The 25,007-nt window shown below is 45.6% G+C and overlaps 1 protein-coding gene across 1 annotated transcript in view; it reads left to right on the forward strand.

Annotated features, from left to right (window-relative positions):
• ENTHD1 (ENTH domain containing 1) overlaps positions 1-25,007 on the forward strand; it is a 144,782-nt gene that overhangs the window by 70,881 nt on the left and 48,894 nt on the right. The window contains exon 4 of the mRNA XM_062201876.1: positions 12,246-12,369. Coding sequence (XP_062057860.1) covers positions 12,246-12,369 — 124 coding nt within the window. The remainder of the gene's footprint in view (positions 1-12,245; positions 12,370-25,007) is intronic.

The raw sequence follows: 25,007 nt of genomic DNA on the forward strand, positions 1-25,007 counted from the left end.
ACTGTCTCATCCACACGTCCCGTCATCCTATTGACAGGCATCTCCTCTTGTTACTGTCAGGAACACTTGATGCAGTCCAGTCTGTCCTCATCAGCAAACCGCTCTGAAGCAGGAGACAAAACCTAGCACACGGAACACTACAGCTAATTGTTGTTGCCAGATGTGCTGCGTAAGAGGTGCTACATCCGCATTAAAGCCCTCGTGTCCTGCAAAAGAGGCACCACATCCACATTAAACCCTCCTGTCCTAGTACGGGACAAGGACGCCAGAGTGCTGCTTGCTTGGGCAGAACGAGGGGTGCTTTGAAAATATCTTTTACAAATTTTAAGTAGAAACCTCTTTATTCTCTTCCACAAATGAAAATAAAATTACTTTAAAGGCAGTAAATAAAATTCTTAACAGCTTTCAAAAGACAGTGCTTGCCTAAATTATATTTTTTAAATTAAGAAAAACCTTTAAATATAACAGACAAGGATCTGTTTTCTCTCTCCATACTGTCCAGAATTCTCATTATTAAATTTGTTAGTTAATAAGGCAATTTTAGCATTTTACCATCTCAGAAAATTGTCTTCTTTTCTATTTGAGGAAATTGAACAATGAAATTGTGATTTAGGGGGTTGCAGTTGTTTCCATAGCAACAGATAGGGATGCTGTGAAGTGACTGACAAAATTAGTGCTGACTGAATCCTTCTGTCTAGCTGTGAGTTACTAAATTGATAGTGATGGATAATAAATGCTTATTCCCTATTGGTTCCATTTATTTTCACTAAAAAAAGAATATACAATTTTTATCCTTGGGTTTATATTTATATTCTATTTACATATTGATATTTGCAGAAATTTGAACTCACCAAAATTGTTAAATAGGTAGAAATTATACTCATTCTAATTATGTTACTCCAACATTCCTCTATCTCTTCTCTCTATCATTCCTTTTTTCTTAGAAGTTCTTTTTCATTTTTGTGTTTGTACATTTATTCTTTTTTTTTTTTTTTTTTTGACAGGCAGAGTGGACAGTGAGAGAGAGAGACAGAGAGAAAGGTCTTCCTTTGCCGTTGGTTCACCCTCCAATGGCCGCCGCGGCTGGAGCGCTGCGGCCGGCACACCGTGCTGTTCCGAAGGCAGGAGCCAGGTGCTTCTCCTGGTCTCCCATGGGGTGCAGGGCCCAAGCACCTGGGCCATCCTCCACTGCACTCCCTGGCCACAGCAGAGAGCTGGCCTGGAAGTGGGGCAACCGGGACAGGATCTGGCACCCTGACCAGGACTAGAACCTGGTGTGCCGGCGCCGCTAGGTGGAGAATTAGCTTGTTGAGCCATGGCGCTGGCTATTATTTCTTTTTAAATTAGAAAATACTTATGGAAAAAGTTTAAACAACACAAAATGGTAAAGAGAAAGATTGACGTTTCCCTTTATTCCTCTGTACTCCTTGAATTCCTTCCATGAGAAACTGTTATTACAGGGGTTGGGACTGTGGCATAGATGGGTGCCAGTTCGAGTCCCACTGCTCCACTTCTGATCCAGCTCCCTGCTGATGGCCTGGGAAAGCAGTGAAAGATGACCCAAGTGCTTAGGCCCCTGCACCCATGGGAGATTCAGAAGAAGCTCCTGGTTCCTGGCTTCAGTCTGGCCCAGCCCTGGCCTTTGTGGCTGTTTGGGAAGTAAACCAGTGGATGGAAGATCTCTTCTTCTGTCTGTCTGTCTGTCTCTCTCTCTACCTCTGCTTCTCAAGAAAATAAATAAATCTAAAAAAAAAAAAAATGAAGCAGCAGTTAATGGATTTTTTTGGGAAATTTTCTGTGTGCACACATTTCTTTTACCTAAATGAAATCATTCAAAATATGCTGTTTGGCAACCTCCTTTGAATAGTACAATATTATATCTTGGTCATTTTTCCATATCATAAATGTAATCATTAAAGTATATTATTTTGATTACATCAAGCTGAGAAGCTTCTGTACTGCAAAAGAAATACCCAGAAAAACAGAGAGGCAACCGACAGAATGGGAGAAAATATTTACAAATTATGAAACTGATAAAGAATTAATATCCAGAACCTACAGTGAGCTCAAGAAACTCAACAACAACAACACAAACAATCCAGTTAAGAAGTGGGCAAGGGGCCAGTGCTGTGGCATAACAGGCTAAGCTTCCACCTAAGGTGCCAAAATCCCATATGGGTGCTGGTTCATGTCCTGGCTGCTCCTGTTCCAGTCCAACTGGCTTGGGAAAGCAGTAGGAAATGGCTGGAATGCTTGGGCATGGCAGACTCGGAAGGAGCTCTTTTTAGTTTTCTTAAAAATACTGCAAACTGGGGGCTGGCGTTGTGGCTAGCAGGTTAAATCACTGCCTATGATGCCAGTGTCCCAAATCCAAGTGTGGGTTTGAATCCCAGCTGCTCTGCTTCCACTCTGTTTCCCTGCCATTGTGCCTGGGAAAGCAGCAGAAGATGGCCCAAGTTCTGCACCCATGTGAGTGACCCAGATGGAATTCTGAGCTCCTGGCTTTGGCCGTTCCTAGCCCCAGCTGTTGCAGCCATTTGAGAATGAATTAGCAGATAGAAGATCTTGATACCTCTCTCTGTCTCTCTCTCTCTTTCTCTTTGTCACTGTGCCTTTTAAATAAATAAATAAGTAAGTAAATAAATATTTAAGTAATAAGTAAATAAATAAGTAAATATTTAAGTAATAAGTAAATAAATAAATAAAATGTTTTTTAAAAAGTACTGCAAATTGCTTCCCCGAAGTTGCACAAGTTTCTGTCACAGTGCTGTGCCAGGTGACTCTTCTTGTCTCCACAGATACTGAGTTTTGTTTTGCATTTTTGTCAGGGTAGAAAAAAATTTTTTTTTCATTTTTATTTTATTTTATTTTATTTTTTTATTTTTGACAGGCAGAGTGGACAGTGAGAGAGAGAGACAGAGAGAAAGGTCTTCCTTTGCCGTTGGTTCACCCTCCAATGGCCGCCGTGGCCAAGCACTTGGGCCATCCTCCATTGCACTCCCGGGCCATAGCAGAGAGCTGGCCTGGAAGAGGGGCAACCGGGACAGAATCCGGTGCCCCGACTGGGACTAGAACCCGGTGTGCCGGCGCCGCAAGGCGGAGGATTAGCCTGTTGAGCCATGGCGCCAGCCAAAAATTTTGTTTTATTGTAGTTGTATATGAGCTTGAAAATTTCTCATGTGTTTTATTGGGGATTTGCATTCCTTTTATTGTTAACTTTTTCATATTTTAGCTCATTTTGTTGTTGATTTCACATCTTTTATCAGTTTACAAGAGCTGTTTATTAAATAATTAGCCCATTTTTCATGCTTGTCTATTTTTTCAATTTTTCATTTGATTTTTGACCTTATTTATGGATTCTTTTTGCCTTATATAAGTGTTTAATTTTTGTATTATCAAAATCACCTTGTTTTTCCTGTACAACTTCTAGATTTTAAATCATTCTAAGACCTTCCTTTAAGACTTTATAGAAAGTCATCATGCTTTAAAAAAAAATGGAATTTTAGAGTTGTTTTAGGTTCACAGAAAAACTGAGCAAAGGTACAGAAACTTCCTGTATACCCTCTGCCCCCTTTCGCATATTTGACCTCCCCACTATCAGCATCTTCTTCCAGAGTAGTCGATTTGTTGCTGTCAGAGAGCCTACAGTGAGACAGCATAATCACCCGAAGTCTGAAGTTTCCATTAGGTTCACTCTTGGTTTCTCTCTGGGTTCCAACAAATGTATGATGACGTGCATCCACTGTTGTAGTATCCTGCAGAATATTTTCGTTTCCGGGAAAATCCTTTGTGCAGCGCCTAATGATCCCCTCTGGCAACCACTTATCCTTTTTCTGTCTCCATAATTTTACCTTTTCCAGAATGTCATATAATTGGAATCATACAGCACGTAGGTCTCTTGGATTGGCTTCTTACATGTACTAATGTACATTTACGTTTCCTCCATGTCTTTGTATGGCTTGATAGCCCATTTCTCTTGAACACTAAATAATATTCCATTATGTGGATATACCATGGTTTATCCATTCACCTACTGCAACACCTTGGTGGCTTCCAGGTTTTGGCATTTATTATAAAGCTGCGATAAACGTATGTGTACCAGGTTTTGTGAGGACATACATTCTCAATTCATTTGAGTAGATACCAAGGAGTAAAATTGCTGGGTCACAAGAGTATATTTAGTTTTATAAGAAGTGGCCCTGGCTTTTTTATGCTTTAAATTTTTAAGGTTTATTTATTTGAAGGGAGGAGTGGAACACACACGGCATGGGGGGAGAGGGAGCGGGGAGGAAAGAGAGAGAACAAATGGATGGATGAGTGAATGAGAGCTCTTCCATCTGCTGGTTCATGCCCCAAATAGCCACAGTGCCAGGCGGAAGCTGAAGACTCCATCCGGGTCTCCCACATGGAGTACTTGGGTCATCCTCCGGTGCCTTCCCAGGTACATTAGCATGGAGCTAGATCAGAAGCAGAACTGCCAGGACTCAAACTGGTGCTCTGATATGGATGCTGGCACGGCTGGAGGCAGCTTAGCTTGCTGTGCCACGATACTGCCTCCACTGTGATTTATTTTATATATTAAAATCTTAATATCCAGAAATTTGTTTTTGCTGAATGAAGAGCATTAGAAAAATGTTTTACTATTTTTATTTTTACAAACAATCAGTTACCTCAATGTCATTTGTTGAATAATTCTTCTTTTTTCCTTTGATTTGAATTATGGCATATATTTATTTTTGTCCTATTCTTGGATTTTCCATTGGCTTGTATTGAAGAATTAGCATAAAAAGATAAACTATAAAAGTTAAAATTTTTAAAAATGACCCACAATGGGACAGAGGGAGTAAAGTAGAGGGAGAGGAGAAATTGAGCTAAATTTTACTATCTCTTATTTTTGGATTTGCCATTGGAACCTTGGGACGATTTTGTGTAATTACAAAATAAAATCTAAAAATGTAAAATGAAATTAAACACATAGCCTTGCTTTCTGTTGATGTTTTTGCCCTGTGGTATCGGTGTTTTTGCTCTGAGACTGTTGTATGAGGGATGAATCAAATGCATAATAATGTGATATTCTGTATCATCTTTGGTAGCCTCGTCAGCTGGGATTTCCAGCATGGTAGAAAGGAGATATGGGTGTAAGATAGGTGAGGTTGTCACCGCTCACTGTTCTTTTTTTTTTTTCCCCAAAGAAACCATTTATTTAATGAGTACAAGTTTCATAAGTACAATTTTAGGAATATAGTGATTTGTCCCACCATACCTGCCCTCCCACCCCTGCTCCCACCCCACTTCCTCCTTCCTCTCCCATTCCCAGTCCCATTCTCCATTAAGAGGAAAAAAAAATGTTCCTTTACAGTCAAGACAAGGGCTGTTCAAGTCATTGCTTCTCAAAGAACTCACTATTCTTAAGTTGAGTTGGAACTATGTCAGTATAAACTCATGAAATTTATCCTATCCACAAGCTCAAGGAAAAAATCGTAAGATGGTCTCAGTTGTTGCCATAAAGCATTTGGTAAAACCCAGCACCCATTTATGATTGAAGAAAACTCTTAGCAAACTAGAAACTGGAAGATAAGCAGATGATAGGAAGTTACTTCAGCAACGACAGTGGCAAATAACAAAATGAAAGATGTTTGCTGTCGTCAGCCTCCAGGAAAATGTATTTTAAACACACAGTGACGGAGCGGACATTTAGCTGAGTGAAGAAGGTGCTGATTGAGACACTCTTGTGCCAAAGCAGAGTGCCAGGGTCCGCTCCTGGCTCTGGCTCCTGACTCCAGCTTCCTGCTGCCAAAGCAGAGTGCCTGGGCTCCGCTCCTGGCTCTGGCTCCTGACTCCAGCTTCCTGCCAGTGCAGACCCAGGAGCAGCAGTTGGTATCTCAGGCAGCCGGGTCCCTGCAGCCTGTGTGTGTGGGAGAACTGGATTGAGTTCCCAACTCCTGGCTCCAGCCCTGGACCCAGCCCCAGCCATTTGGGGCATTTAAGGAGTAAACCAGAGGATGGGAGTGCCCTCTCACTGCTTTTGTTCTGTTTTGTTTTAATATAAAATGAAATATTGAAGTGGCTAAAATAAAAGGTGGACACCATCAGATGCTGGTAAGGATGTGGAAAAATAAGACCATTCCTATGTTACTGGTGGGAATTCAGATGACACAGCTATCTGAAAAAGTTGAATAATTTCTTGTAAAACTGAACATTTGGCTGCCAGAGACCCAGCAGTTGTACTCCTATGCATCTATCCCAGAAATATGAAAACTCACCTGTAAAAGCATACCTAGACCTGTACACAAATGTTCACAGCAGCTTTATTTGTAATAGCACAAGCACAGAAAGCTCCAGATGTCTGTCAAAGGATTAAACTGAAATGTATTCATATCATGATAGTACTTAGCAATGAAAGGGAAGCAACTATTGGTACATATAATTTGGATGAATTTGAATGCATCTTCAGGAATTATGCCAGGTAGAAAAAGCTAATCCTCAGAGGTTACATGCTGTATAATTCCATTTATATAACATTTTAAAATGTCATTATAGAAATAACTGAGTAGTAGGGGTCATGGGGGAGGGTGTGGTTATAAAGAGCATCAGGGAGGATCCTTGTTACTGTGATGGAGTATTCTGTGTCTTGACTGAGCCAGTGTTGGTACCCCGCATGTGGTACTGTACCGTGAGTTTCCGTGGAGTATTCCGTGTCTTGACTGAGCCAGTGTCAGTACCCCGCATGTGGTACTGTACCGTGAGTTTCCGTGGAGTATTCCGTGTCTTGACAGAGCCAGTGTCAGTACCCCGCATGTGGTACTGTACCGTGAGTTTCCGTGGAGTATTCCGTGTCTTGACTGAGCCAGTGTCAGTACCCCGCATGTGGTACTGTACCATGAGTTTCCGTGGAGTATTCCGTGTCTTGACTGAGCCAGTGTCAGTACCCCACATGTGGTACTGTACCGTGAGTTTCCATGGAGTATTCCGTATCTTGACTGAGCCAGTGTCAGTACCCCACATGTGGTACTGTACCGTGAGTTTCCGTGGAGTATTCCGTGTCTTGACTGAGCCAGTGTCAGTACCCCACATGTGGTACTGTACCGTGAGTTTCCATGGAGTATTCCGTGTCTTGACTGAGCCAGTGTCAGTACCCCACATGTGGTACTGTACCATGAGTTTCCATGGAGTATTCCGTGTCTTGACTGAGCCAGTGTCAGTACCCCACATGTGGTACTGTACCGTGAGTTTCCATGGAGTATTCCGTGTCTTGACTGAGCCAGTGTCAGTACCCCACATGTGGTACTGTACCGTGAGTTTCCATGGAGTATTCCATGTCTTGACTGAGCCAGTGTCAGTACCCCACATGTGGTACTGTACCATGAATTTCCGTGGAGTATTCCGTGTCTTGACTGAGCCAGTGTTGGTACCCCGCATGTGGTACTGTACCATGAGTTTCCATGGAGTATTCCGTGTCTTGACTGAGCCAGTGTCGGTACCCCACATGTGGTACTGTACCGTGAGTTTCCGTGGAGTATTCTGTGTCTTGACTGAGCCAGTGTCAGTACCCCACATGTGGTACTGTACCGTGAGTTTCCGTGGAGTATTCCGTGTCTTGACTGAGCCAGTGTCAGTACCCCGCATGTGGTACTGTGCCGTGAGTTTCCGTGGAGTATTCCGTGTCTTGACTGAGCCAGTGTCAGTACCCCGCATGTGGTACTGTACCGTGAGTTTCCATGGAGTATTCCGTGTCTTGACTGAGCCAGTGTCAGTACCCTGCATGTGGTGCTGTCCCATGAGTTTCCATGGAGTATTCCGTGTCTTGACTGAGCCAGTGTTGGTACCCCACATGTGGTACTGTACCGTGAGTTTCCATGGAGTATTCCGTGTCTTGACTGAGCCAGTGTCAGTACCCCACATGTGGTACTGTACCATGAGTTTCCATGGAGTATTCCGTGTCTTGACTGAGCCAGTGTCAGTACCCCACATGTGGTACTGTACCGTGAGTTTCCATGGAGTATTCCGTGTCTTGACTGAGCCAGTGTCAGTACCCCACATGTGGTACTGTACCGTGAGTTTCCATGGAGTATTCCATGTCTTGACTGAGCCAGTGTCAGTACCCCACATGTGGTACTGTACCATGAATTTCCGTGGAGTATTCCGTGTCTTGACTGAGCCAGTGTTGGTACCCCGCATGTGGTACTGTACCATGAGTTTCCATGGAGTATTCCGTGTCTTGACTGAGCCAGTGTCGGTACCCCACATGTGGTACTGTACCGTGAGTTTCCGTGGAGTATTCTGTGTCTTGACTGAGCCAGTGTCAGTACCCCACATGTGGTACTGTACCGTGAGTTTCCGTGGAGTATTCCGTGTCTTGACTGAGCCAGTGTCAGTACCCCGCATGTGGTACTGTGCCGTGAGTTTCCGTGGAGTATTCCGTGTCTTGACTGAGCCAGTGTCAGTACCCCGCATGTGGTACTGTACCGTGAGTTTCCATGGAGTATTCCGTGTCTTGACTGAGCCAGTGTCAGTACCCTGCATGTGGTGCTGTCCCATGAGTTTCCATGGAGTATTCCGTGTCTTGACTGAGCCAGTGTTGGTACCCCACATGTGGTACTGTACCGTGAGTTTCCATGGAGTATTCCGTGTCTTGACTGAGCCAGTGTTGGTACCCCGCATGTGGTACTGTACCGTGAGTTTCCGTGGAGTATTCTGTGTCTTGACTGAGCCAGTGTCAGTACCCCGCATGTGGTACTGTACCGTGAGTTTCCATGGAGTATTCCGTGTCTTGACTGAGCCAGTGTCGGTACCCCGCAGGTGGTACTGTACCGTGAGTTTCCGTGGAGTATTCTGTGTCTTGACTGAGCCAGTGTCAGTACCCTGCATGTGGTACTGTACCGTGAGTTTCCATGGAGTATTCCGTGTCTTGACTGAGCCAGTGTCAGTACCCTGCATGTGGTACTGTGCCGTGAGTTTCCATGGAGTATTCCGTGTCTTGGCTGAGCCAGTGTCCGTACCCCACATGTGGTACTGTACCGTGAGTTTCCATGAGGTATTCCGTGTCTTGACTGAGCCAGTGTCAGTACCCTGCATGTGGTACTGTGCCGTGAGTTTCCGTGGAGTATTCCGTGTCTTGACTGAGCCAGTGTCAGTACCCCACATGTGGTACTGTACCGTGAGTTTCCATGGAGTATTCCGTGTCTTGACTGAGCCAGTGTCAGTGCCCCGCGTGTGGTACTGTGCCGTGAGTTTCCATGGAGTATTCTGTGTATTGGCTGAGCCAGTGTCAGTGCCCCGCATGTGGTACTGTACCGTGAGTTTCCATGGAGTATTCCATGTCTTGACTGAGCCAGTGTCAGTACCCCACATGTGGTACTGTACCATGAATTTCCGTGGAGTATTCCGTGTCTTGACTGAGCCAGTGTTGGTACCCCACATGTGGTTCTGTCCCGTGAGTTTCCGTGGAGTATTCTGTGTCTTGACTGAGCCAGTGTCAGTACCCCACATGTGGTGCTGTACCGTGAGTTTCCATGGAGTATTCCGTGTCTTGACTGAGCCAGTGTCAGTACCCCACATGTGGTACTGTACCGTGAGTTTCCATGGAGTATTCCGTGTCTTGACTGAGCCAGTGTTGGTACCCCACATGTGGTACTGTACCGTGAGTTTCCGTGGAGTATTCCGTGTCTTGACTGAGCCAGTGTCGGTACCCCGCATGTGGTACTGTACCATGAGTTTCCATGGAGTATTCCGTGTCTTGACTGAGCCAGTGTCGGTACCCTGCAGGTGGTACTGTACCGTGAGTTTCCGTGGAGTATTCCGTGTCTTGACTGAGCCAGTGTCGGTACCCCACATGTGGTGCTGTACCGTGAGTTTCCATGGAGTATTCCGTGTCTTGGCTGAGCCAGTGTTGGTACCCCGCATGTGGTACTGTGCCGTGAGTTTCCATGGAGTATTCCGTGTCTTGACTGAGCCAGTGTCAGTACCCCACATGTGGTACTGTACCGTGAGTTTCCGTGGAGTATTCCGTGTCTTGACTGAGCCAGTGTCAGTACCCCGCATGTGGTGCTGTACCGTGAGTTTCCATGGAGTATTCCGTGTCTTGACTGAGCCAGTGTCAGTACCCCGCATGTGGTACTGTACCGTGAGTTTCCATGGAGTATTCCGTGTCTTGGCTGAGCCAGTGTTGGTACCCCGCATGTGGTACTGTGCCGTGAGTTTCCATGGAGTATTCCGTGTCTTGACTGAGCCAGTGTCAGTACCCCACATGTGGTACTGTACCGTGAGTTTCCGTGGAGTATTCCGTGTCTTGACTGAGCCAGTGTCAGTACCCCACATGTGGTACTGTACCGTGAGTTTCCGTGGAGTATTCCGTGTCTTGACTGAGCCAGTGTCAGTACCCCGCATGTGGTACTGTACCATGAGTTTCCGTGGAGTATTCCGTGTCTTGGCTGAGCCAGTGTCAGTACCCCACATGTGGTACTGTACCGTGAGTTTCCAGGGTGACATGTTTGGGGATAACTGAGTAAGGATATGTAGAGTCTCTCATTTCTTACAATTGAATGTAAATCTGCAGTTATTTTAGAATCAAAGTCTGAATTTTCAAAAGTGGCAATTCACTTTGGAAAATGCTTTTTCTAAAATGGCAGTGTCTAAGGAAGTTAAAAAGGAAGCCTATGAACTGGTAATTCCATTATGAAGTAATAATCTGGTAATAATGAGTGTATTTGTCCGAAAGATTTGAGCAAGCATGTTCATAACAGCAGGAGAATGGATGTTGTTCATACAATGGGCAATTTCTTACCAAAAGAGAAGGGGGTGGGGGTGCTCAGGGAAGAAGAAACTACTAATATACAGCAAAACATGGACGGATCTCACAAACGATATGTTGAGTAAGAGGAGCCGGACACAAAAGAATCTATAGTATAATTATCATAGGAAGTTCAAGAATAGACAAAACTCACTGGTGATAACAGAAAGCAGAAGGTAGAATGGGGGTTATGGAGGGTGGGGGATTGCACCAACTGGAAAGGAATTCAGGAACCTTTGTGGAATGAAGGAAGAGTGGTTGCATGGATGTGTGCTTATGATAAAAGTTGCTGAATGCTACATTTAAAGTTTGCCCCTTTTACTGTATGTTAACTATATTCAGTAAAGCACTGGAAAAAGTATCTTCAGTTCACAGGAAAAAACAAGACATATCCACCACGCCAACTTACAGGGCGTATTTGGATCTTCTTTCAAACCAGCTATAGAGAACCTGATTTATGACACTTACAGGAAAGTGAACATCTGCGCGGTTTATGATAATTTTGTGACATTGAGGAGTTACTGTGAAGTTTGTCAGTGTGATGCGATTGTTGTGTTAAAGAGTTTTTTATCATCTAGAGATTGCTGCAGTCTGAATGTTCTTGTTCCCTCTGCCCCTGCCCCCACCCCCTGCAAATCCTAAGCCCCACGCTGATGGTATTAGGGGGTAGAGGCTTTGGGGTGACTAGGTTATAAAGACAGGCGTCTGTAAGAGGCCCCAGAGAGCCCCGTGAGCACCGCCTGCTAGGAGGGATCACTGTGGGAAGATGGCCGTCTGGGAGGCGGGTCCTCAGCAGACACCAAATCCGCCAGCACCATGATCTCGGCCTTGCCTGCTTCCAAAGCTGTAAGAAACAGACTTTTATGTATAGGTCGTCCAGTTGATAATGTTCTTGTAATAGCAGCCCAAGTGGAATAAGACAGAAATGCACATCAAAGTACATGCTGTATCTAGGATGTCCTTCAACATAAAGCAGATGGGGGGAGTGGGGGGGGGGTAGACGGGAAACAAGATCTACCATAGCTGACTGCTGTCTGATCCATGTGACCGCATTGTCTGTTTTGACTGCTTTTGGCCTCATGATAAAAAGCTTACATTTTAAAACATGAATAAAAGCCCACAGGTATTTTTAAAATTCTTATTACTAATTAAAAAAAATTGGCACGCGAAGACAGTTTGCTCTGCGAATGCACAAGGGGTGGTAGGGAGAGGCGATGGCCTGACCAAATCACTGCTTGTCCGTTCAGTGTCTGTGTGAGGAGAGGGAGAGTCCCAAGCACGAAGTCCACCTACACGCAATAGAAACCCAAGGGTGGAAGAACTTACATGTGAGTTACATAAATGTGTTGTTGACATTAGCATAAGTGAACACATGGTACGCTCCGAAATTGCCCTATCTAGTGAGAGTAATTTTGGTTTTTTCCAACTCTCACGTTCTGCCCTGTGTTTTTGTCAGGACCTGATGGTGTTTTATGATGATGATCCAAAGCCTCTCTTGCCAACAGTCCCTCCCTCCGTTGTCTCTTCAAGTGCACGGTTTTCAGCAGGGGCTGCAGAAGTGTGTAAGCTGCAGGACACAGGTAAATTGATTAAGGAACATTCAGCAGCGTGAATAATAAAGACTGGCCAGGAGCGCTCTTGTCTTGTGAAGTACCGCGCCAGTGGCTTTTGTTTAACTTTGATAGTGCGGTACAGGACTGACATGGATATGTAACCCACACGTGGGCCCATAATCCTATCTTACTAGTTTTTGTTCGGATTTTCCTCTGTTTTACTTTTTTCTTTTTTCATTGTCCTATTTCAGAAATTAACTAGAAGTCTTAAATCTTTTACAAATGATTTCAAAAGGCAGAAAATTAATTTCAGTTTCTTTTCTTGTTTTCATTAACTTTTTTTTGGATAGAGTTTAAATTATGACATTTTTCCAAAGCAGGCATTTAGGGAAAATACGAAAAGGCAAGATGCATGGTGTCTGCTCCACAGATTGGTTAATCATCTCTTGAATAATTAACATCAGAGAAAGTCGCAGTATAAAATGATACACTGCTAACCTCAAAGAAATTACGCAGTTGAATTCCAGCTGGGCTCCGTGTGGCTCCCGGCCCTCTAGGTCCTGACTGATTCACTGTGGGCCATTCATCCTCCGTCTGCTCTGTGAACGCCGCATTTTCACGACGTTCTTCCCCTGGATTTTCTCAGCAGGTAGCTTGAAGGTCTTCTGCCTAGAGGCCAACGAGGTGTTCTCGTCGCATTGTGCATCTCTGCGCCTACAGCCATCCGGGCGTCCTTTCCCTGATGACGGAGGTGGCCCTTTATGCTCTTAATTCAATCTCCTTCCTCCCCTTGGGCCATGCACCTTAAATTTGCCACTTACAGGGACCCTCAGCACCTAAAATATAAAAGCTGCAATGGATTAGTGTAGATTTGTTTGCAAGTTCACATTTATGGAATTTTATTATAAAGCCAGTTGTGGGAGTGAGGTGGACGTATATTTGTAAAGCTTTTGTGTGAGACAATGCGTGAGCCTGCTGGGGAGCTGGCCGTGGGGAGGAGGGCCCACTCCCAGCTGCTGGGTCACTCCCCAGGTGCCGTCCAAGACTAGGGCTGGTCTGGGGCTAAAGCAGGTGCTCAGGTGCAGGCACCTGAGCCAGCACCACCGCTTCCAAGACCTGAGTCAGCAGAGAGCTGGGCGTCTCACCAGGCCCTGTAGTGCGAGACACACGTGTCCCACCTGCGTCTTAACCGTGAGCCCAACCGCCCGCTCCAGCGGTCCCATTTTTTATACAGCTTGCCTTGCATCCTGTAATGCACTTAAGTAAACAGATCCACTTCCAGAAATTTGAAGAACAGAAGAGAAAGCTTTTTGTATTCTAACATTTTCCTTCCTGACATTTTAAAAAATAGACTTTCCTTTTTAGGGCAGTTTTAGATTCACAGCAAAATTGAGTGGAAAATGCAGAGAGTTCCCATAAAACCCTTACCCCTACTATTAGCATTCGACGCCAGAGCGGGCCATTGGTTATAATCAATGACCTGCGTGGCCGAGTTACTTTCACCCAAAACCATAGTTTACATTGGGGCTCGCTCTAGGTGTCGCACATGCTGTGGGACTGACCAAGTGTACGATGACGCGTGTCCACCATCGTAGCATCACAGTGTAACTCCACCTCCCTGAAAGTCCTGCTCCCCTAACCCCAGCCACCACCGATCGTTTTACTGTCTCCATGGTCTTGCCTTTTCCTGATTGTTGTGCAGTTGGAATCATATGGCGTATAGCCTTCTCACGTTGCTCCTTCCGTTTAGTAGTTTGTATTTAGGTTCCTCCCTGTCCTTCCGTGGACTGGGGCTCTTTTCTATTTCATGGTGAATAGGCTGCACCACTGTGTATTTACCCGTTCACTTAGTGAAGGACATCTTGGTTGTCTCCAAGTTTTGGCAATTATGAATAAAGCTGCAGGTTTTCAAGTAATCATAAACTTTTTCCCCTAACATTTTTTTTTTGACAGGCAGAGTTAGACAGTGAGAGAGAGAGAGAGAGAGAGAGAGAGAGACAGAGAGAAAGGTCTTCCTTCCGTTGGTTCACTCCCCAAATGGCCACTACGGCCGGCACACTGCGCCAATCCAAAGCCAGGAGCCAGGTGCTTTCTCCTGGTCTCCCATGTGGGTGTAGGGCCCAAGCACTTGGGCCATCCTGCACTGCCTTCCCGGGCCACAGCAGAGAGCTGGACTGGAAGAGGGGCAACCAAGACTAGAACCTGGCGCCCCAACCGGGTCTAGAACCTGGGGTGCCGGCGCCGCAGGCGGAGGATTAGCCAAGTGAGTCATGGTGCTAGCCTCCTCTAACATTTTATTTTATTTTTTAAAATATATTTATTTGTTTATTTGAAAAGTGAGAGTTACAGAGAAGGAGAAGCAGAGGGGGAGAGAGAGAGCAAGAGAGAGAAGGAGGGAGGGAGGGGGGGGAGAGAGAGAGAGAAGGAAGGAGGGAGGGAGAGAGAGAAAAAGAGGAAGGGAGGGAAGGAGGACTGTATCTTCCATCTGCTGGTTCACTTCCCAGATAGCCGCAACGGTCAGGGCTGGGCCAGGCTGAAGCCAGGAGCTTCACCCAGGTCTCCCACAAGGATGTAGGGGCCCAAGGACTTGGGATGTCTGCCACTGCTTTCCCAGGCTCATTGGCAGGGAGCTGGATCAGAGTGGAACAGCCAGGACAGCCGGGGGTCATATAGGATGCCGGTGCTATAGGCAGCAGCTTTACCTTACACCATAGTGACGGCCCCTCCCCTAAAATTTTAATGCAAGTGAAATTGTGTATAAATGTCATCAGAGGCAACCCTAAGGGGAAAAAAGTCACAAAACAGATAGCCTGAAGGATGATCCCACACTTTTACTGGAGAGGTTTGGAGCCGACGCTGTGGTGTGCAAGGTTAAGCTGCCAGCTGCAACATAGGCATTCCTTGGTGTGCTGGTTCCTGGCCTCTGGCTTTGCCTGGCCCAGCTCCAGGCATTGTGGCCATTTGGGGAGCAAACCAGTGGATGGAAGATTCTCTCTCTTTGTGTCTGTCTCCCCTTGCTCTGTATCTCTGCCTTCCAAATAAACAAATCTTTTCTTTTTTAAGTCAAGATTTTTATTTATAAGTTCCTTTTCTCTAAACTCCCCTTGACATTGGTCTGAGATATGTCGCTAAAATTCAGACCATGGCATTTGACTTTCTAGCTTAAAAGCATTCAATCATTTTGTACTGCCAATAGGATAAGTCTTTTCTTCTATATTGACACAGAAAACTTTTCATGGTCTGATCCCAGGCAGCCTTTCTGGACTCGTCACCCTAAACTCCAGTGCACACAATGCTTTGTGACAGTTAATTATTTAAGTAGTTTCTTCCCTTTAGAATGGTCCAGTTACTTTGACTGCATAACATATTGCCATCAAATTTTGTGGTATAAAATAACCATTATTATACTCATGGATTCTGTGGGTCAGGAATTAGGACAGGGCACAGTGGGGATGGCTTGTCTCTGCGCCGTGGGTATGTATCTGAGCCTCTGCTGGGGGACACAAAGCTTGGGGCAGGGATCCTCTGAGGCTTGCTCACTCGTGTGTCTGGCATGGATGCTGGCTGTTGGCTAGGGGCCTCATTCCTCTCCACAGGAGCTCCTTCCTGTGGTCTTTCCACATGAACTACTGTGGGCTTCCTCACAGTGTGGATGGCTGGGTTCCCAGGGTGAGCATTCTGTGAAAGCAAGGACCCAGCAGAAGCCAGATAATCTCAGAAGTCAGCTGTGGTCCTTCTACCACATTCTGCTCACTAAGACACTCAGGAAGTCCTGCCCAGGGTCGAGGAGGAGGAGACACAGAGCCCTGCCTCTCCATGAGGAATGTCAATGCCATATTGAGAGAAGAGCATACTGGATGGGGTGGTTGGTACAGTTATCTTTGGAAAATATAGCCTGCATCAATTTGCCACCAAACTAGAAATACTTGACAAAATCCTGTTCAAACAGTAAGGCCCAGTGAAATAGCACTGCTGCCGTGAACTCTCCTACGGGCCCAGCTCACGTCTCCTTTCATCGTGTACTTACAATCTCTGTTACAGAATTTGCATCATGGTTATTTTATAGTCTCTACTTAAAAGTCATATAACCAGTAAGTAAATGCATTCTTCTTTTCAAAAATTCAAACAAAACAGATCAAGCTAACACCTCCCCTTGTCCCCTGCTCTAACAGCCCCTCCCTACAGCTGCCTTACCAATTTGGTGGTTGCTTTCAGACCTTTCTCTGCGTGTGTGCATCAGGCACCTGTACAAGTGTATCAAGTTGACCTTGTTTGTTTTGTTTTAGAACATATTCTGCATTTTTCTGAAACTTTTTTAAATTTGAAACTATCCTGTGGCTACCAATCCTTCAGTGTCCATCAGTATTTAGAGATTTGCCATATGTGTGTATGGTAAGTAAAACTCCTGCCGCGTCTGGGTATTGTAGTTTATTCCCCTGCTGATGGACACTTGAGGGCTTAATATTTTTCACAAATAATGCTTCAGCGAATAGCTGTGCACTTGTCTAAGTGTTTCTTTAGTGTGGATCCTAGAAACAGAATTCCTGGGCCATAATGTGCCTATTTTCATTTCAATTAATGCTGCCGAATATCCCCTCGATATATCAACACCAGTTGACACGCTGGTTCACAACATGTGAGAATATTTACTCAAACCCACATGAGCGCTTCATGTTTGTCCCTCTGAGCCCACCCTTTCCTTCACCACTGAGGGATCACTTGGATGTTGTGCTCGCTGTTTCTTGCTTTCTCTGGTAGTTTTACTCCACGTGTTTAAACTGTGTTGTGTAGTTTCAGGGACTCTGGGACTTTACATCACTAGTCGTTCCAACTGCACACACATGCACACACATACGTATGTTTTTAATAGGATGGGATTTAGTCTTCTTTTGGGGGTGAGGTTTTACATTTTTTTTTCTATTTATTTATTAGACATAAAGGCCTTGGAAGAGAGAGAGACAGAGAGGGCACCCATTCCCTCATTTACTACCCAAATGCCCACAACAGCTGGGGCTAGGTCAAGCCAAAGCCAGGAGCCAGGAACTCAATCCAAGTCTCCCATGTTGAGGTTTGGACTCAACTGTCTGAGCCATCACCACGGCCTGGTGTGGTGTGCATTAGCGGGAAGCTGGAATCAGGAACTGACCTGGGCTTAAACCTAGGCACTCAGCTGTGAGATGTCGGTGTTCCAGCTGGGCATCTTAACCGCTGCGCCAGATACCCATGTCTGCTTTCATTCCTTTTTTAAAAAACTATTTTTGAGGCAGAGACAGAGAGCTGGCGAGATCTCCCGTCCATCCACTGGTTCATTCCCCCAGATACCCGGAGCAGCCAGGACCAGACCAGGAGCTCAATCCAGGGCTCCCGCGTGGTTCAGGACCCAAGCCTGCTGCTTCCCGAAGTGCACATCAGCAGGAAGCTGCACTTGGACTGAAGCCGGGACTTGAAGTGAGGCGTGGGTACGGCACGCCGATGTCCCGAGAGGCACCTTAACCCCCAGACCAGACACCTGCCTCTGTTCTCCTTGTTCAAATAAAATAGGCCTTTATTTCTATTTTTCTGATTTGATAGACTCTGAATACATTATTCTGAATTTGTTGGTAAGTTCTGTCCAGTTCACTAACTTATCTTGTCAGCAGATGGTTCCATTCCCATGTTACGATTTTGGCAACTTTAACCCAAGGCAAAAATAAAGTGGGGAAGTCAGCTCTGCTGCGGCGTCCTCGGTTCTCCTTTCCTCCTGGTCTCCGCCCTCCTTAGGCGGGCAGGGGGCTGCTCTTCCCTCTGACCTGCAGCGTGGGGGGACTGGCCTCCCTCGCAACACCCCTGCTGGTGGCTGCCGAGCCCAGCCTTCCCCTCCCCCTGCAGAGGCGCACTCGAATTCCGTGCACTCCGCTTGCTGCTTTTCTCTGCAGTTTCGCGTGTGTGTTTGTACTCTGAACAGAACGTCATGTGGTTTCACCAGCTCTGGGACTTTATGTAACTGGAGTCGTCCCGAGTTGGCTTTTCTGTGACCGCCTTTTGTCACTCAGTGTTGTTTTCTTGAGATTCATTTCGGGGGGGGGGGGGTTGTCATTTGTTTCCACTGCTGTGCAGTCTGAGGATGCTTCAAAAAAGTTCATGGAAAACAGAAGTAAAAGGTAAATTTATTTTGGTACAAAATATTTTTGAAGTCCGTGCATATGGATCTTCAAAAAACTTCATGAAAAATGTAGTTGTGAAAAACCTATACAGTGTGAATTTCAAGGTTCTTTGCAACAACACAAAGTTATCTTGTATTCCCGTTCCACTGACTTGTTAAATGCTCCCATACTTCATTGTCGGTATATATGTATTCTGTAGAATCAGTACTGTCATCAGGAGCATGTGTTAAGGTTTTTTATATTGCAAGCAGTGATGTTTGTGAACTTGTATTCTTGTACGTGACTTGTGGTTCTCATGGATAAGAACTTCTCTAGGGCATATATTGTGTATTTGTGAGTAAAGTTGCTATATGGCCAGGTATGAGAATCTTTGAATTTACCAGGTAATGCCAAATTGTTTCCCAAAGTTCTAATTGTTGTCACCAACCCTTGCTGTTGTCATGTTTGAAAAATCGCCAGTGTGGTGGGTGTTAGTGTCCCATTTCCTGTAGTGTGCATTTTGAATAATGTAATCTAACACATTTTCGTATGTTGAAACACTTCATGGGTATGGCTTCTTTATGTTCCCCATCTGTGAAATATCTGTTCACGTCTTTGGTCATTTCTTCTGTTTGGTTGTTTATCTTTTTCCTAGGCAGAGAGAGAGTGAGCAAGAACATGTGTGTGCTGCCTCCTAGGTTGGGATGAGTAGGAAGCTGGGATCAGGAGCAGAGCTGGAACTCCAGCCCAGGCCCTCTGACACGGAATACAGGTGTCCACGCAGCACCTGAACCAACCTAACCTCCAGCCAAATGCCCCCTCACTCCTCCTCTTTGTTTTAAGGCAGAGACAGATTTCCCCATCTGCTGGTTCCTTCCCCAAATGCCCACACAGCTGGGGCTGGGCTAGGACAAATCCAGGAGGCCTGAGCTCAAGCCCCATCTTCCACACGGGTAACAAGGACCCAAGTACCTGAGCCATCGCCTGCTGTCTCCCAGGGTGGCACACCAGCAGGAGGCTGGCATTGGGACCACGCCTGAAACTTGCACCAGTTGCCCAGTACGGGTTGCAAGCATCTCAGGTGACGTCTGATCCGCTGCATCAAGCCCCTGCCTTTTCTTCGTGGATGTGTCGGCACTCCTTATTCCAGAGGCTAAGCGCTACATCCCATAAATGCTTTTCCAGTTCATGGCTCGCTATTTCACTTCATATGGAATTTTTGAATAACAGAAGTTCTGAATCTTAATGAGGTAGAATTTTATCCTTTATGGTCTATATTCTTTGCATCTTTTAAAAAATTCTTCTTGTCCTCAGACCATGAAGATAATTTTACATAGGGTGAAATTTTTGTACATCTGATGTCCATAATTAAATCTTTAATACAGAATTGACTTTGGTATATGATTAAAGTAGGAATCCAGTTTTATTTCTACGTGGATAGCCAGCGTCCCAGCTGGCTTTTCCCCAGCAAGCTGCAATGTTATCTGTTCCTAAAGCAGTACACCCCTGTGTGGATTTGTTTCTGGGCCTTCTGTTCTGTCCCATCACTTACATGACTGCCCCTACTTTTGTAATAATTCCTGACGACTCTGGCTGTATCAGGAGTGTCTTGGCTACATTTGACCCTTTGCTTTCTCACATGAAATCTTGTCAAAGTCATTGAAAAATTTACTAGAGTTTTGGTTGCTATTGTGTTGAATTTTTTTTTTTAAAGATTTATTTTATTTATTTGGAAGACGAGTTACAGAGAGGTAGAAACAGAGAGAGGTCTTCATCCGCTGGTTCGCTCCCCAGATGACTGCAACGGCCAGAGCTGCGTCAGTCTGAAGCCAGAACCCAGGAGCTTCTTCCAGGTCTCCCACATGGGTGCAGGGGCCCCAGGACTTGGGCCATCTTTTACTGCTTTCCCAGGCCATAGCAGAGAGCTGGATCAGATGAGGAGCAGCCGGGACTAGAACTGGCACCCATATGGGATGCCAGTGCCTCAGATCAGGGCTTTAACCTGCTGTGCCACAGAGCCAGCCTCAGCATTGAATCTTTAAATCAGTTTGAAAAAAAAAATCACATGTTTATAATATCAACTAATTCTATTCATTCAGTTCTCCTTTAATGTTCAATATTATGATATTTTGTAGGCTATTTTTTACAAAGAGACATTGTACATTTTTTGTTAGATTTAGCTCTAGATATTTGAGAAACAGATGGTCCCTGATTTCTGAGGGTTCGGTTTGCTAATTTGTTGACTTTATAATGGTGAGAAGCCATACATGTTCGGTGGAAACAGTGGATTTTGAATTTTAGTCTTTTTCCAGGTTAGCAGTGGGCGGATTGATCCTCTTTTGTCGCGTTAGGCAGTGACAGCAGCCGCAGCTCCTAGGGGGCCTCCAGATCACAAGGGCAGGCAGTGGGTGTGCCACAGGTGCTGTGTTGCTGAGCCAGGCTGTCCAATAGGCTTGGTGTATTAGCTGCATTTCCAACTTACAAGATTTTCCACTTTTTATTGGGGTATATCATCATTGCAAGTGGAAAAACATTGGTATTTTCATTGCTACTGTGAAAGATATAATGTGTGTTTTCTAACTTGTGTGTTGATGGTGAAAAGGATGGAATCAAATTTTGTATATTGATTTTGTAACCAGAAGCCTTGCTTAATTCTTACCAATTTTCCTAATTTATCTGTAGATTCTTCTGAGTCTCTTATGTTGGAAATTATACCATCCGTGAATAGTGATAGAATGATTTCTTCATTTGCAAATCATATACCTGGTGCTTTGATTTCTTACCCACCATGAGAGGTGGAGCTACTTACACAGTGCTGGCTGAAAGCGTGATCATGGCTTCCTAGGCTTGGTCTGTATCTTAATGAGAATGATTTCAACATTTTGCCATTAAGGGAGACTCTGTTCCTAATTTGTTAGGTTTTATCATGACTGTATGTGGAATCATCTCCATTGTTAGCATTTATACTGGTAGATACAGATTTTTCTCCTCTGAGCTATAAATTTTGAAAATTATTTCAAATATTAGAACAAATTTTATTTCCTGGAATAAATTCAGGTTGGCCATGGTATATCATCTTTCACGTATGAGGATCTTCAAAAATGTCATGGAAAATGTACGTTATGAAAAAGTTTTAGTTTTACACAAACTTTATGAAGTACCACTGCGTATTGCTGGATTTGATTTGCTGTATATTACCTATCAGCTTTGTGTCTATGTCTGTGAGTGACACTGCCTAGGATTGTCATGTTTTGGTACTAACTTTATGCTGGATTCATAGAGAGTCTTTGCTCCTCTTTATGCCCTGGGCTAGTTTGGGCAGGATTGTTGTGCTGTACAAGAGATAAGGCACTCCCAAAGTCCACTGCAGGAGGGCTGCCAGCCGGGACCGTGAAGCAGTGCCCAGGATGTGCGTGTCTCCCTGCAAGGACAAAGCACTGCTGCATCTGTGGGGGTGCTGAGTGTAATCCACCTGGCGCTCAGGAGCTGCTGATGGTATAGCAGGAGCCGCGACTCTGGGCAGTTCGGGCTTGCAGCATTTGTGGCAGCCAGATCACCATGGGGAGGCCAAGTCCATGTTGTTGAGCCCGTGGAGAACACCCGTGCTGCACAGTGGCCCACTGAGCTGGTGCTGAAGTGACAGGGACTGGCAGTTCACAGCCACCACACAGGGTGTTCCTGCCTGGCTTTTGAGAGCCTCTTTCATACTGGATGTCTTCTGCAGGCTTTTAGAGTAAGGATGTGGATATTTTCACACTGTGTGCACATCCCAAGAGGTTCACCCATGTGCATCCTTGCCACCAGTCTTTTAATCTTACTGTTCCCAAGTCCCTGGTAGCCACTGCTCAGAAACTGCTATTGATCCATATTGTTGGCATCTTGCCCTCCAGGGTGCACTCTGCAGATCGACTGCGACTCTGTCTACCAGGAGAATTTTCTCACTGTCCTGTCTTTCGGGGCACTCCTGAGTGGGACCCTGAGTTAGCAGTCTCCCACTCTGGGCTAGTGCTGGCATGCTTGCAGACGCATCTGTAAACCAGCCCTGGACTTGTCCCTCTTCACTGGGGCAGGAGTTCTCCTTGAAGCGGTAGGTGTAGGTTGAGAGCGGCAGTGAAGGGGTGGGAGTCTGAGCCAGCTGTCGGTATTGTTTACGTGGGCCTTCTGGCTGGCTCCATCTGGGCTCCTATATACCATTTTGATTTGGCAATGAAATGCTGCTGCTGTGTCTAATTTTATGTTCTGCGGATCAGATAATACCTGGTACGTGATGGACATAGTCACTTGGTGGCCTGTAATCAGGCATTCAGTCCCTGTCAGGGCCCAGTAGCAAGCCAAGACTTGTTTTTCAAGTGGATAATTACTGCATTCAGAAAGTGCATGGCCTTACTCCAAAGCCCTAGAGGTCAACCCTGATTTTCCTGCAGGGGCTCCTCAAGGTTCTAGTGAGCGTCCATGTGTGTCTCTGGCACTTACAGGACCATTTATTCTGCCAGCAGATATGATCCAAGGGTCAGGGCAGTTTGTCCGTCAGCCTGGACCTGCTGCAGCAGCCAGTGGCCTTTTCTTGCTTTGGTCCTCATCAAGCCTGGCAGTAAACGGCAGCACAACCATGTCTCCAGAACTCAGAGGTCTGCGATGATGGTGCCTCTCTCTCTGTGGTGGACAGTGCAAGGTGCAGACTTGTCCATCACCTTAGACAGGACCTCTTGGTATGCCCCAAACCACTGAATATTCTGAAAGATATGGCAAGCCCTTGAGCTGTCCCAGAGCTCCCCTGCTGCCTTAGGTATGCATGTTCCACCAAGAGCGCTTGCCAAAAGCCCAATTGTCATTGTGTCGTCCTGCAATCAAAGGTAGCAAGAATGTCTGCCCCTCTGGCCTCTAATACCAGACACAGCAGAGTTGAAGCTATGAGGCAAGACAGCAAAAGTGTATTGTGATTCTAATTATCTTCATTAACAGGGATTGAAAACAAAATCAAAGCTATATAGTAGGTGCTAGAGTTATATTGATTTGCTCCTGTAAACAGACCACAACTGGTTTCTGCAGCTACGATGACATCACAACCTGGTTATATTTGTAATGATCTACAGTTGGGGCTTATGCTGTGGTGTAGTAGGTAAAGCTGCGACCTGTCACACGAGTATCCCATATGGGCACAGGCTCAAGCCTGGCTGCTCCACTTCCGATCCAGCTCCCTGCTACTGTCCAAGGAACACAGTGGAAGATGGCCCAAGTGCTTAAATTCCTGCACCCATGTGGGAGACTCAGAAGAAACTCCCGGCTCTGGCTTCAGATCATCTCAGCTCTGGCTGATGCAGCCTTTTGGGGAGTGAACCAGTAGATGGAAGATCTCTCTCTCTCTCTCTCTCTCTCTCTCTCTCTTTTTCTCTCTACCTTTCAAATAAATAAATAAATTTCTTAAAACAATACTCTTCAGTCGTCCTCCACAGTCCATCTTGCTGGAATATGGTACGAATCACCACCAGTACAGCCTTCTAGTCTGTGATGGAGACTGACCTCTGAATTCCCCCAAGAAGGAGGTTCGGGGCAGAGGAGGCATAATTAGAGAGTTCTTACCTGAGCCTTTAAATCGAGATATCCTGAATCCCATGGAACCAGTGTGGGTATTCTGGCAGTTATATATTCAGAGACCATGGAAATAACTAGAGATAGGTGTGTGGTTTTACTGTACCTGCTGTGCGCTGGATCCCAGGCTAAGGCTCCACGAGTCACCTGACTTTCGTGAATTCCTGCTTTGACCAATAGATGATGGTGACGTTGAATCTCCAAAAGTGTCGGTCCAGAGCTAATACCTAGTCAGACCTTGAAAGTCTGTGTGTTTTCTCTTTCTAGGTGCAGTCGTTGTTACAGATGGCTTCAGGTACTTCTAGGGAAGGCTCAGGAAAATTTACTGTCTATGTCTGTGGTTGGATGGTAGGATCCTTCCTTAAAGGGACCTGCCATCCCCTTCCATCAGGAGGTCTGGTTCTACAAGCTGGCTTTGGTTTAGGAATTGGATAAGAGGCCATGAGTCCCCCCATGATGACACTGGCTGTGATGACACTGGCTGTGTTTCCACCTAAATATGTCAAGCAACACTGAGCAGGCTGTCCATCTATTTTCCTTGGATGCTGTGATTCATTAGCCATCACCACATGTGCCGGCATCCCTGTGGCTTACTGTGGTTGTGGTTGCTGTGCCCAGCTTTGTCTCTGAGAGTTAACCGCTGCTATCTGACATTCACTGCTGTGGGCTTCCAGTAGTCCCGTTGGGATCGGGAAGCCAGTTCCTTTGCCTTCTCCCTGTGATCATCTCCAGCCTACAGATGACAGTCACCGCGAGGCTCTTGGTCAGTGCTAGTGCCTTGTCACTGAGTGCACTTGGTCAATGCTTTGGTGAAGGAAACAACCTTCAGGGTACTTAGAAGGTAGCTGAGAACTTAGTGTGGAATGAGCCATCCCAACAGTCCCATCTCTGAGAGCCTTTACTCTCCCTCTCCAGTGTGCCTGAGAAGTGCCTTGGTTTCTGAAGGCCATGCCT

The sequence above is a fragment of the Lepus europaeus genome, chromosome 10, assembly GCF_033115175.1.
Source record: "Lepus europaeus isolate LE1 chromosome 10, mLepTim1.pri, whole genome shotgun sequence".
NCBI lineage: Eukaryota > Metazoa > Chordata > Mammalia > Lagomorpha > Leporidae > Lepus > Lepus europaeus.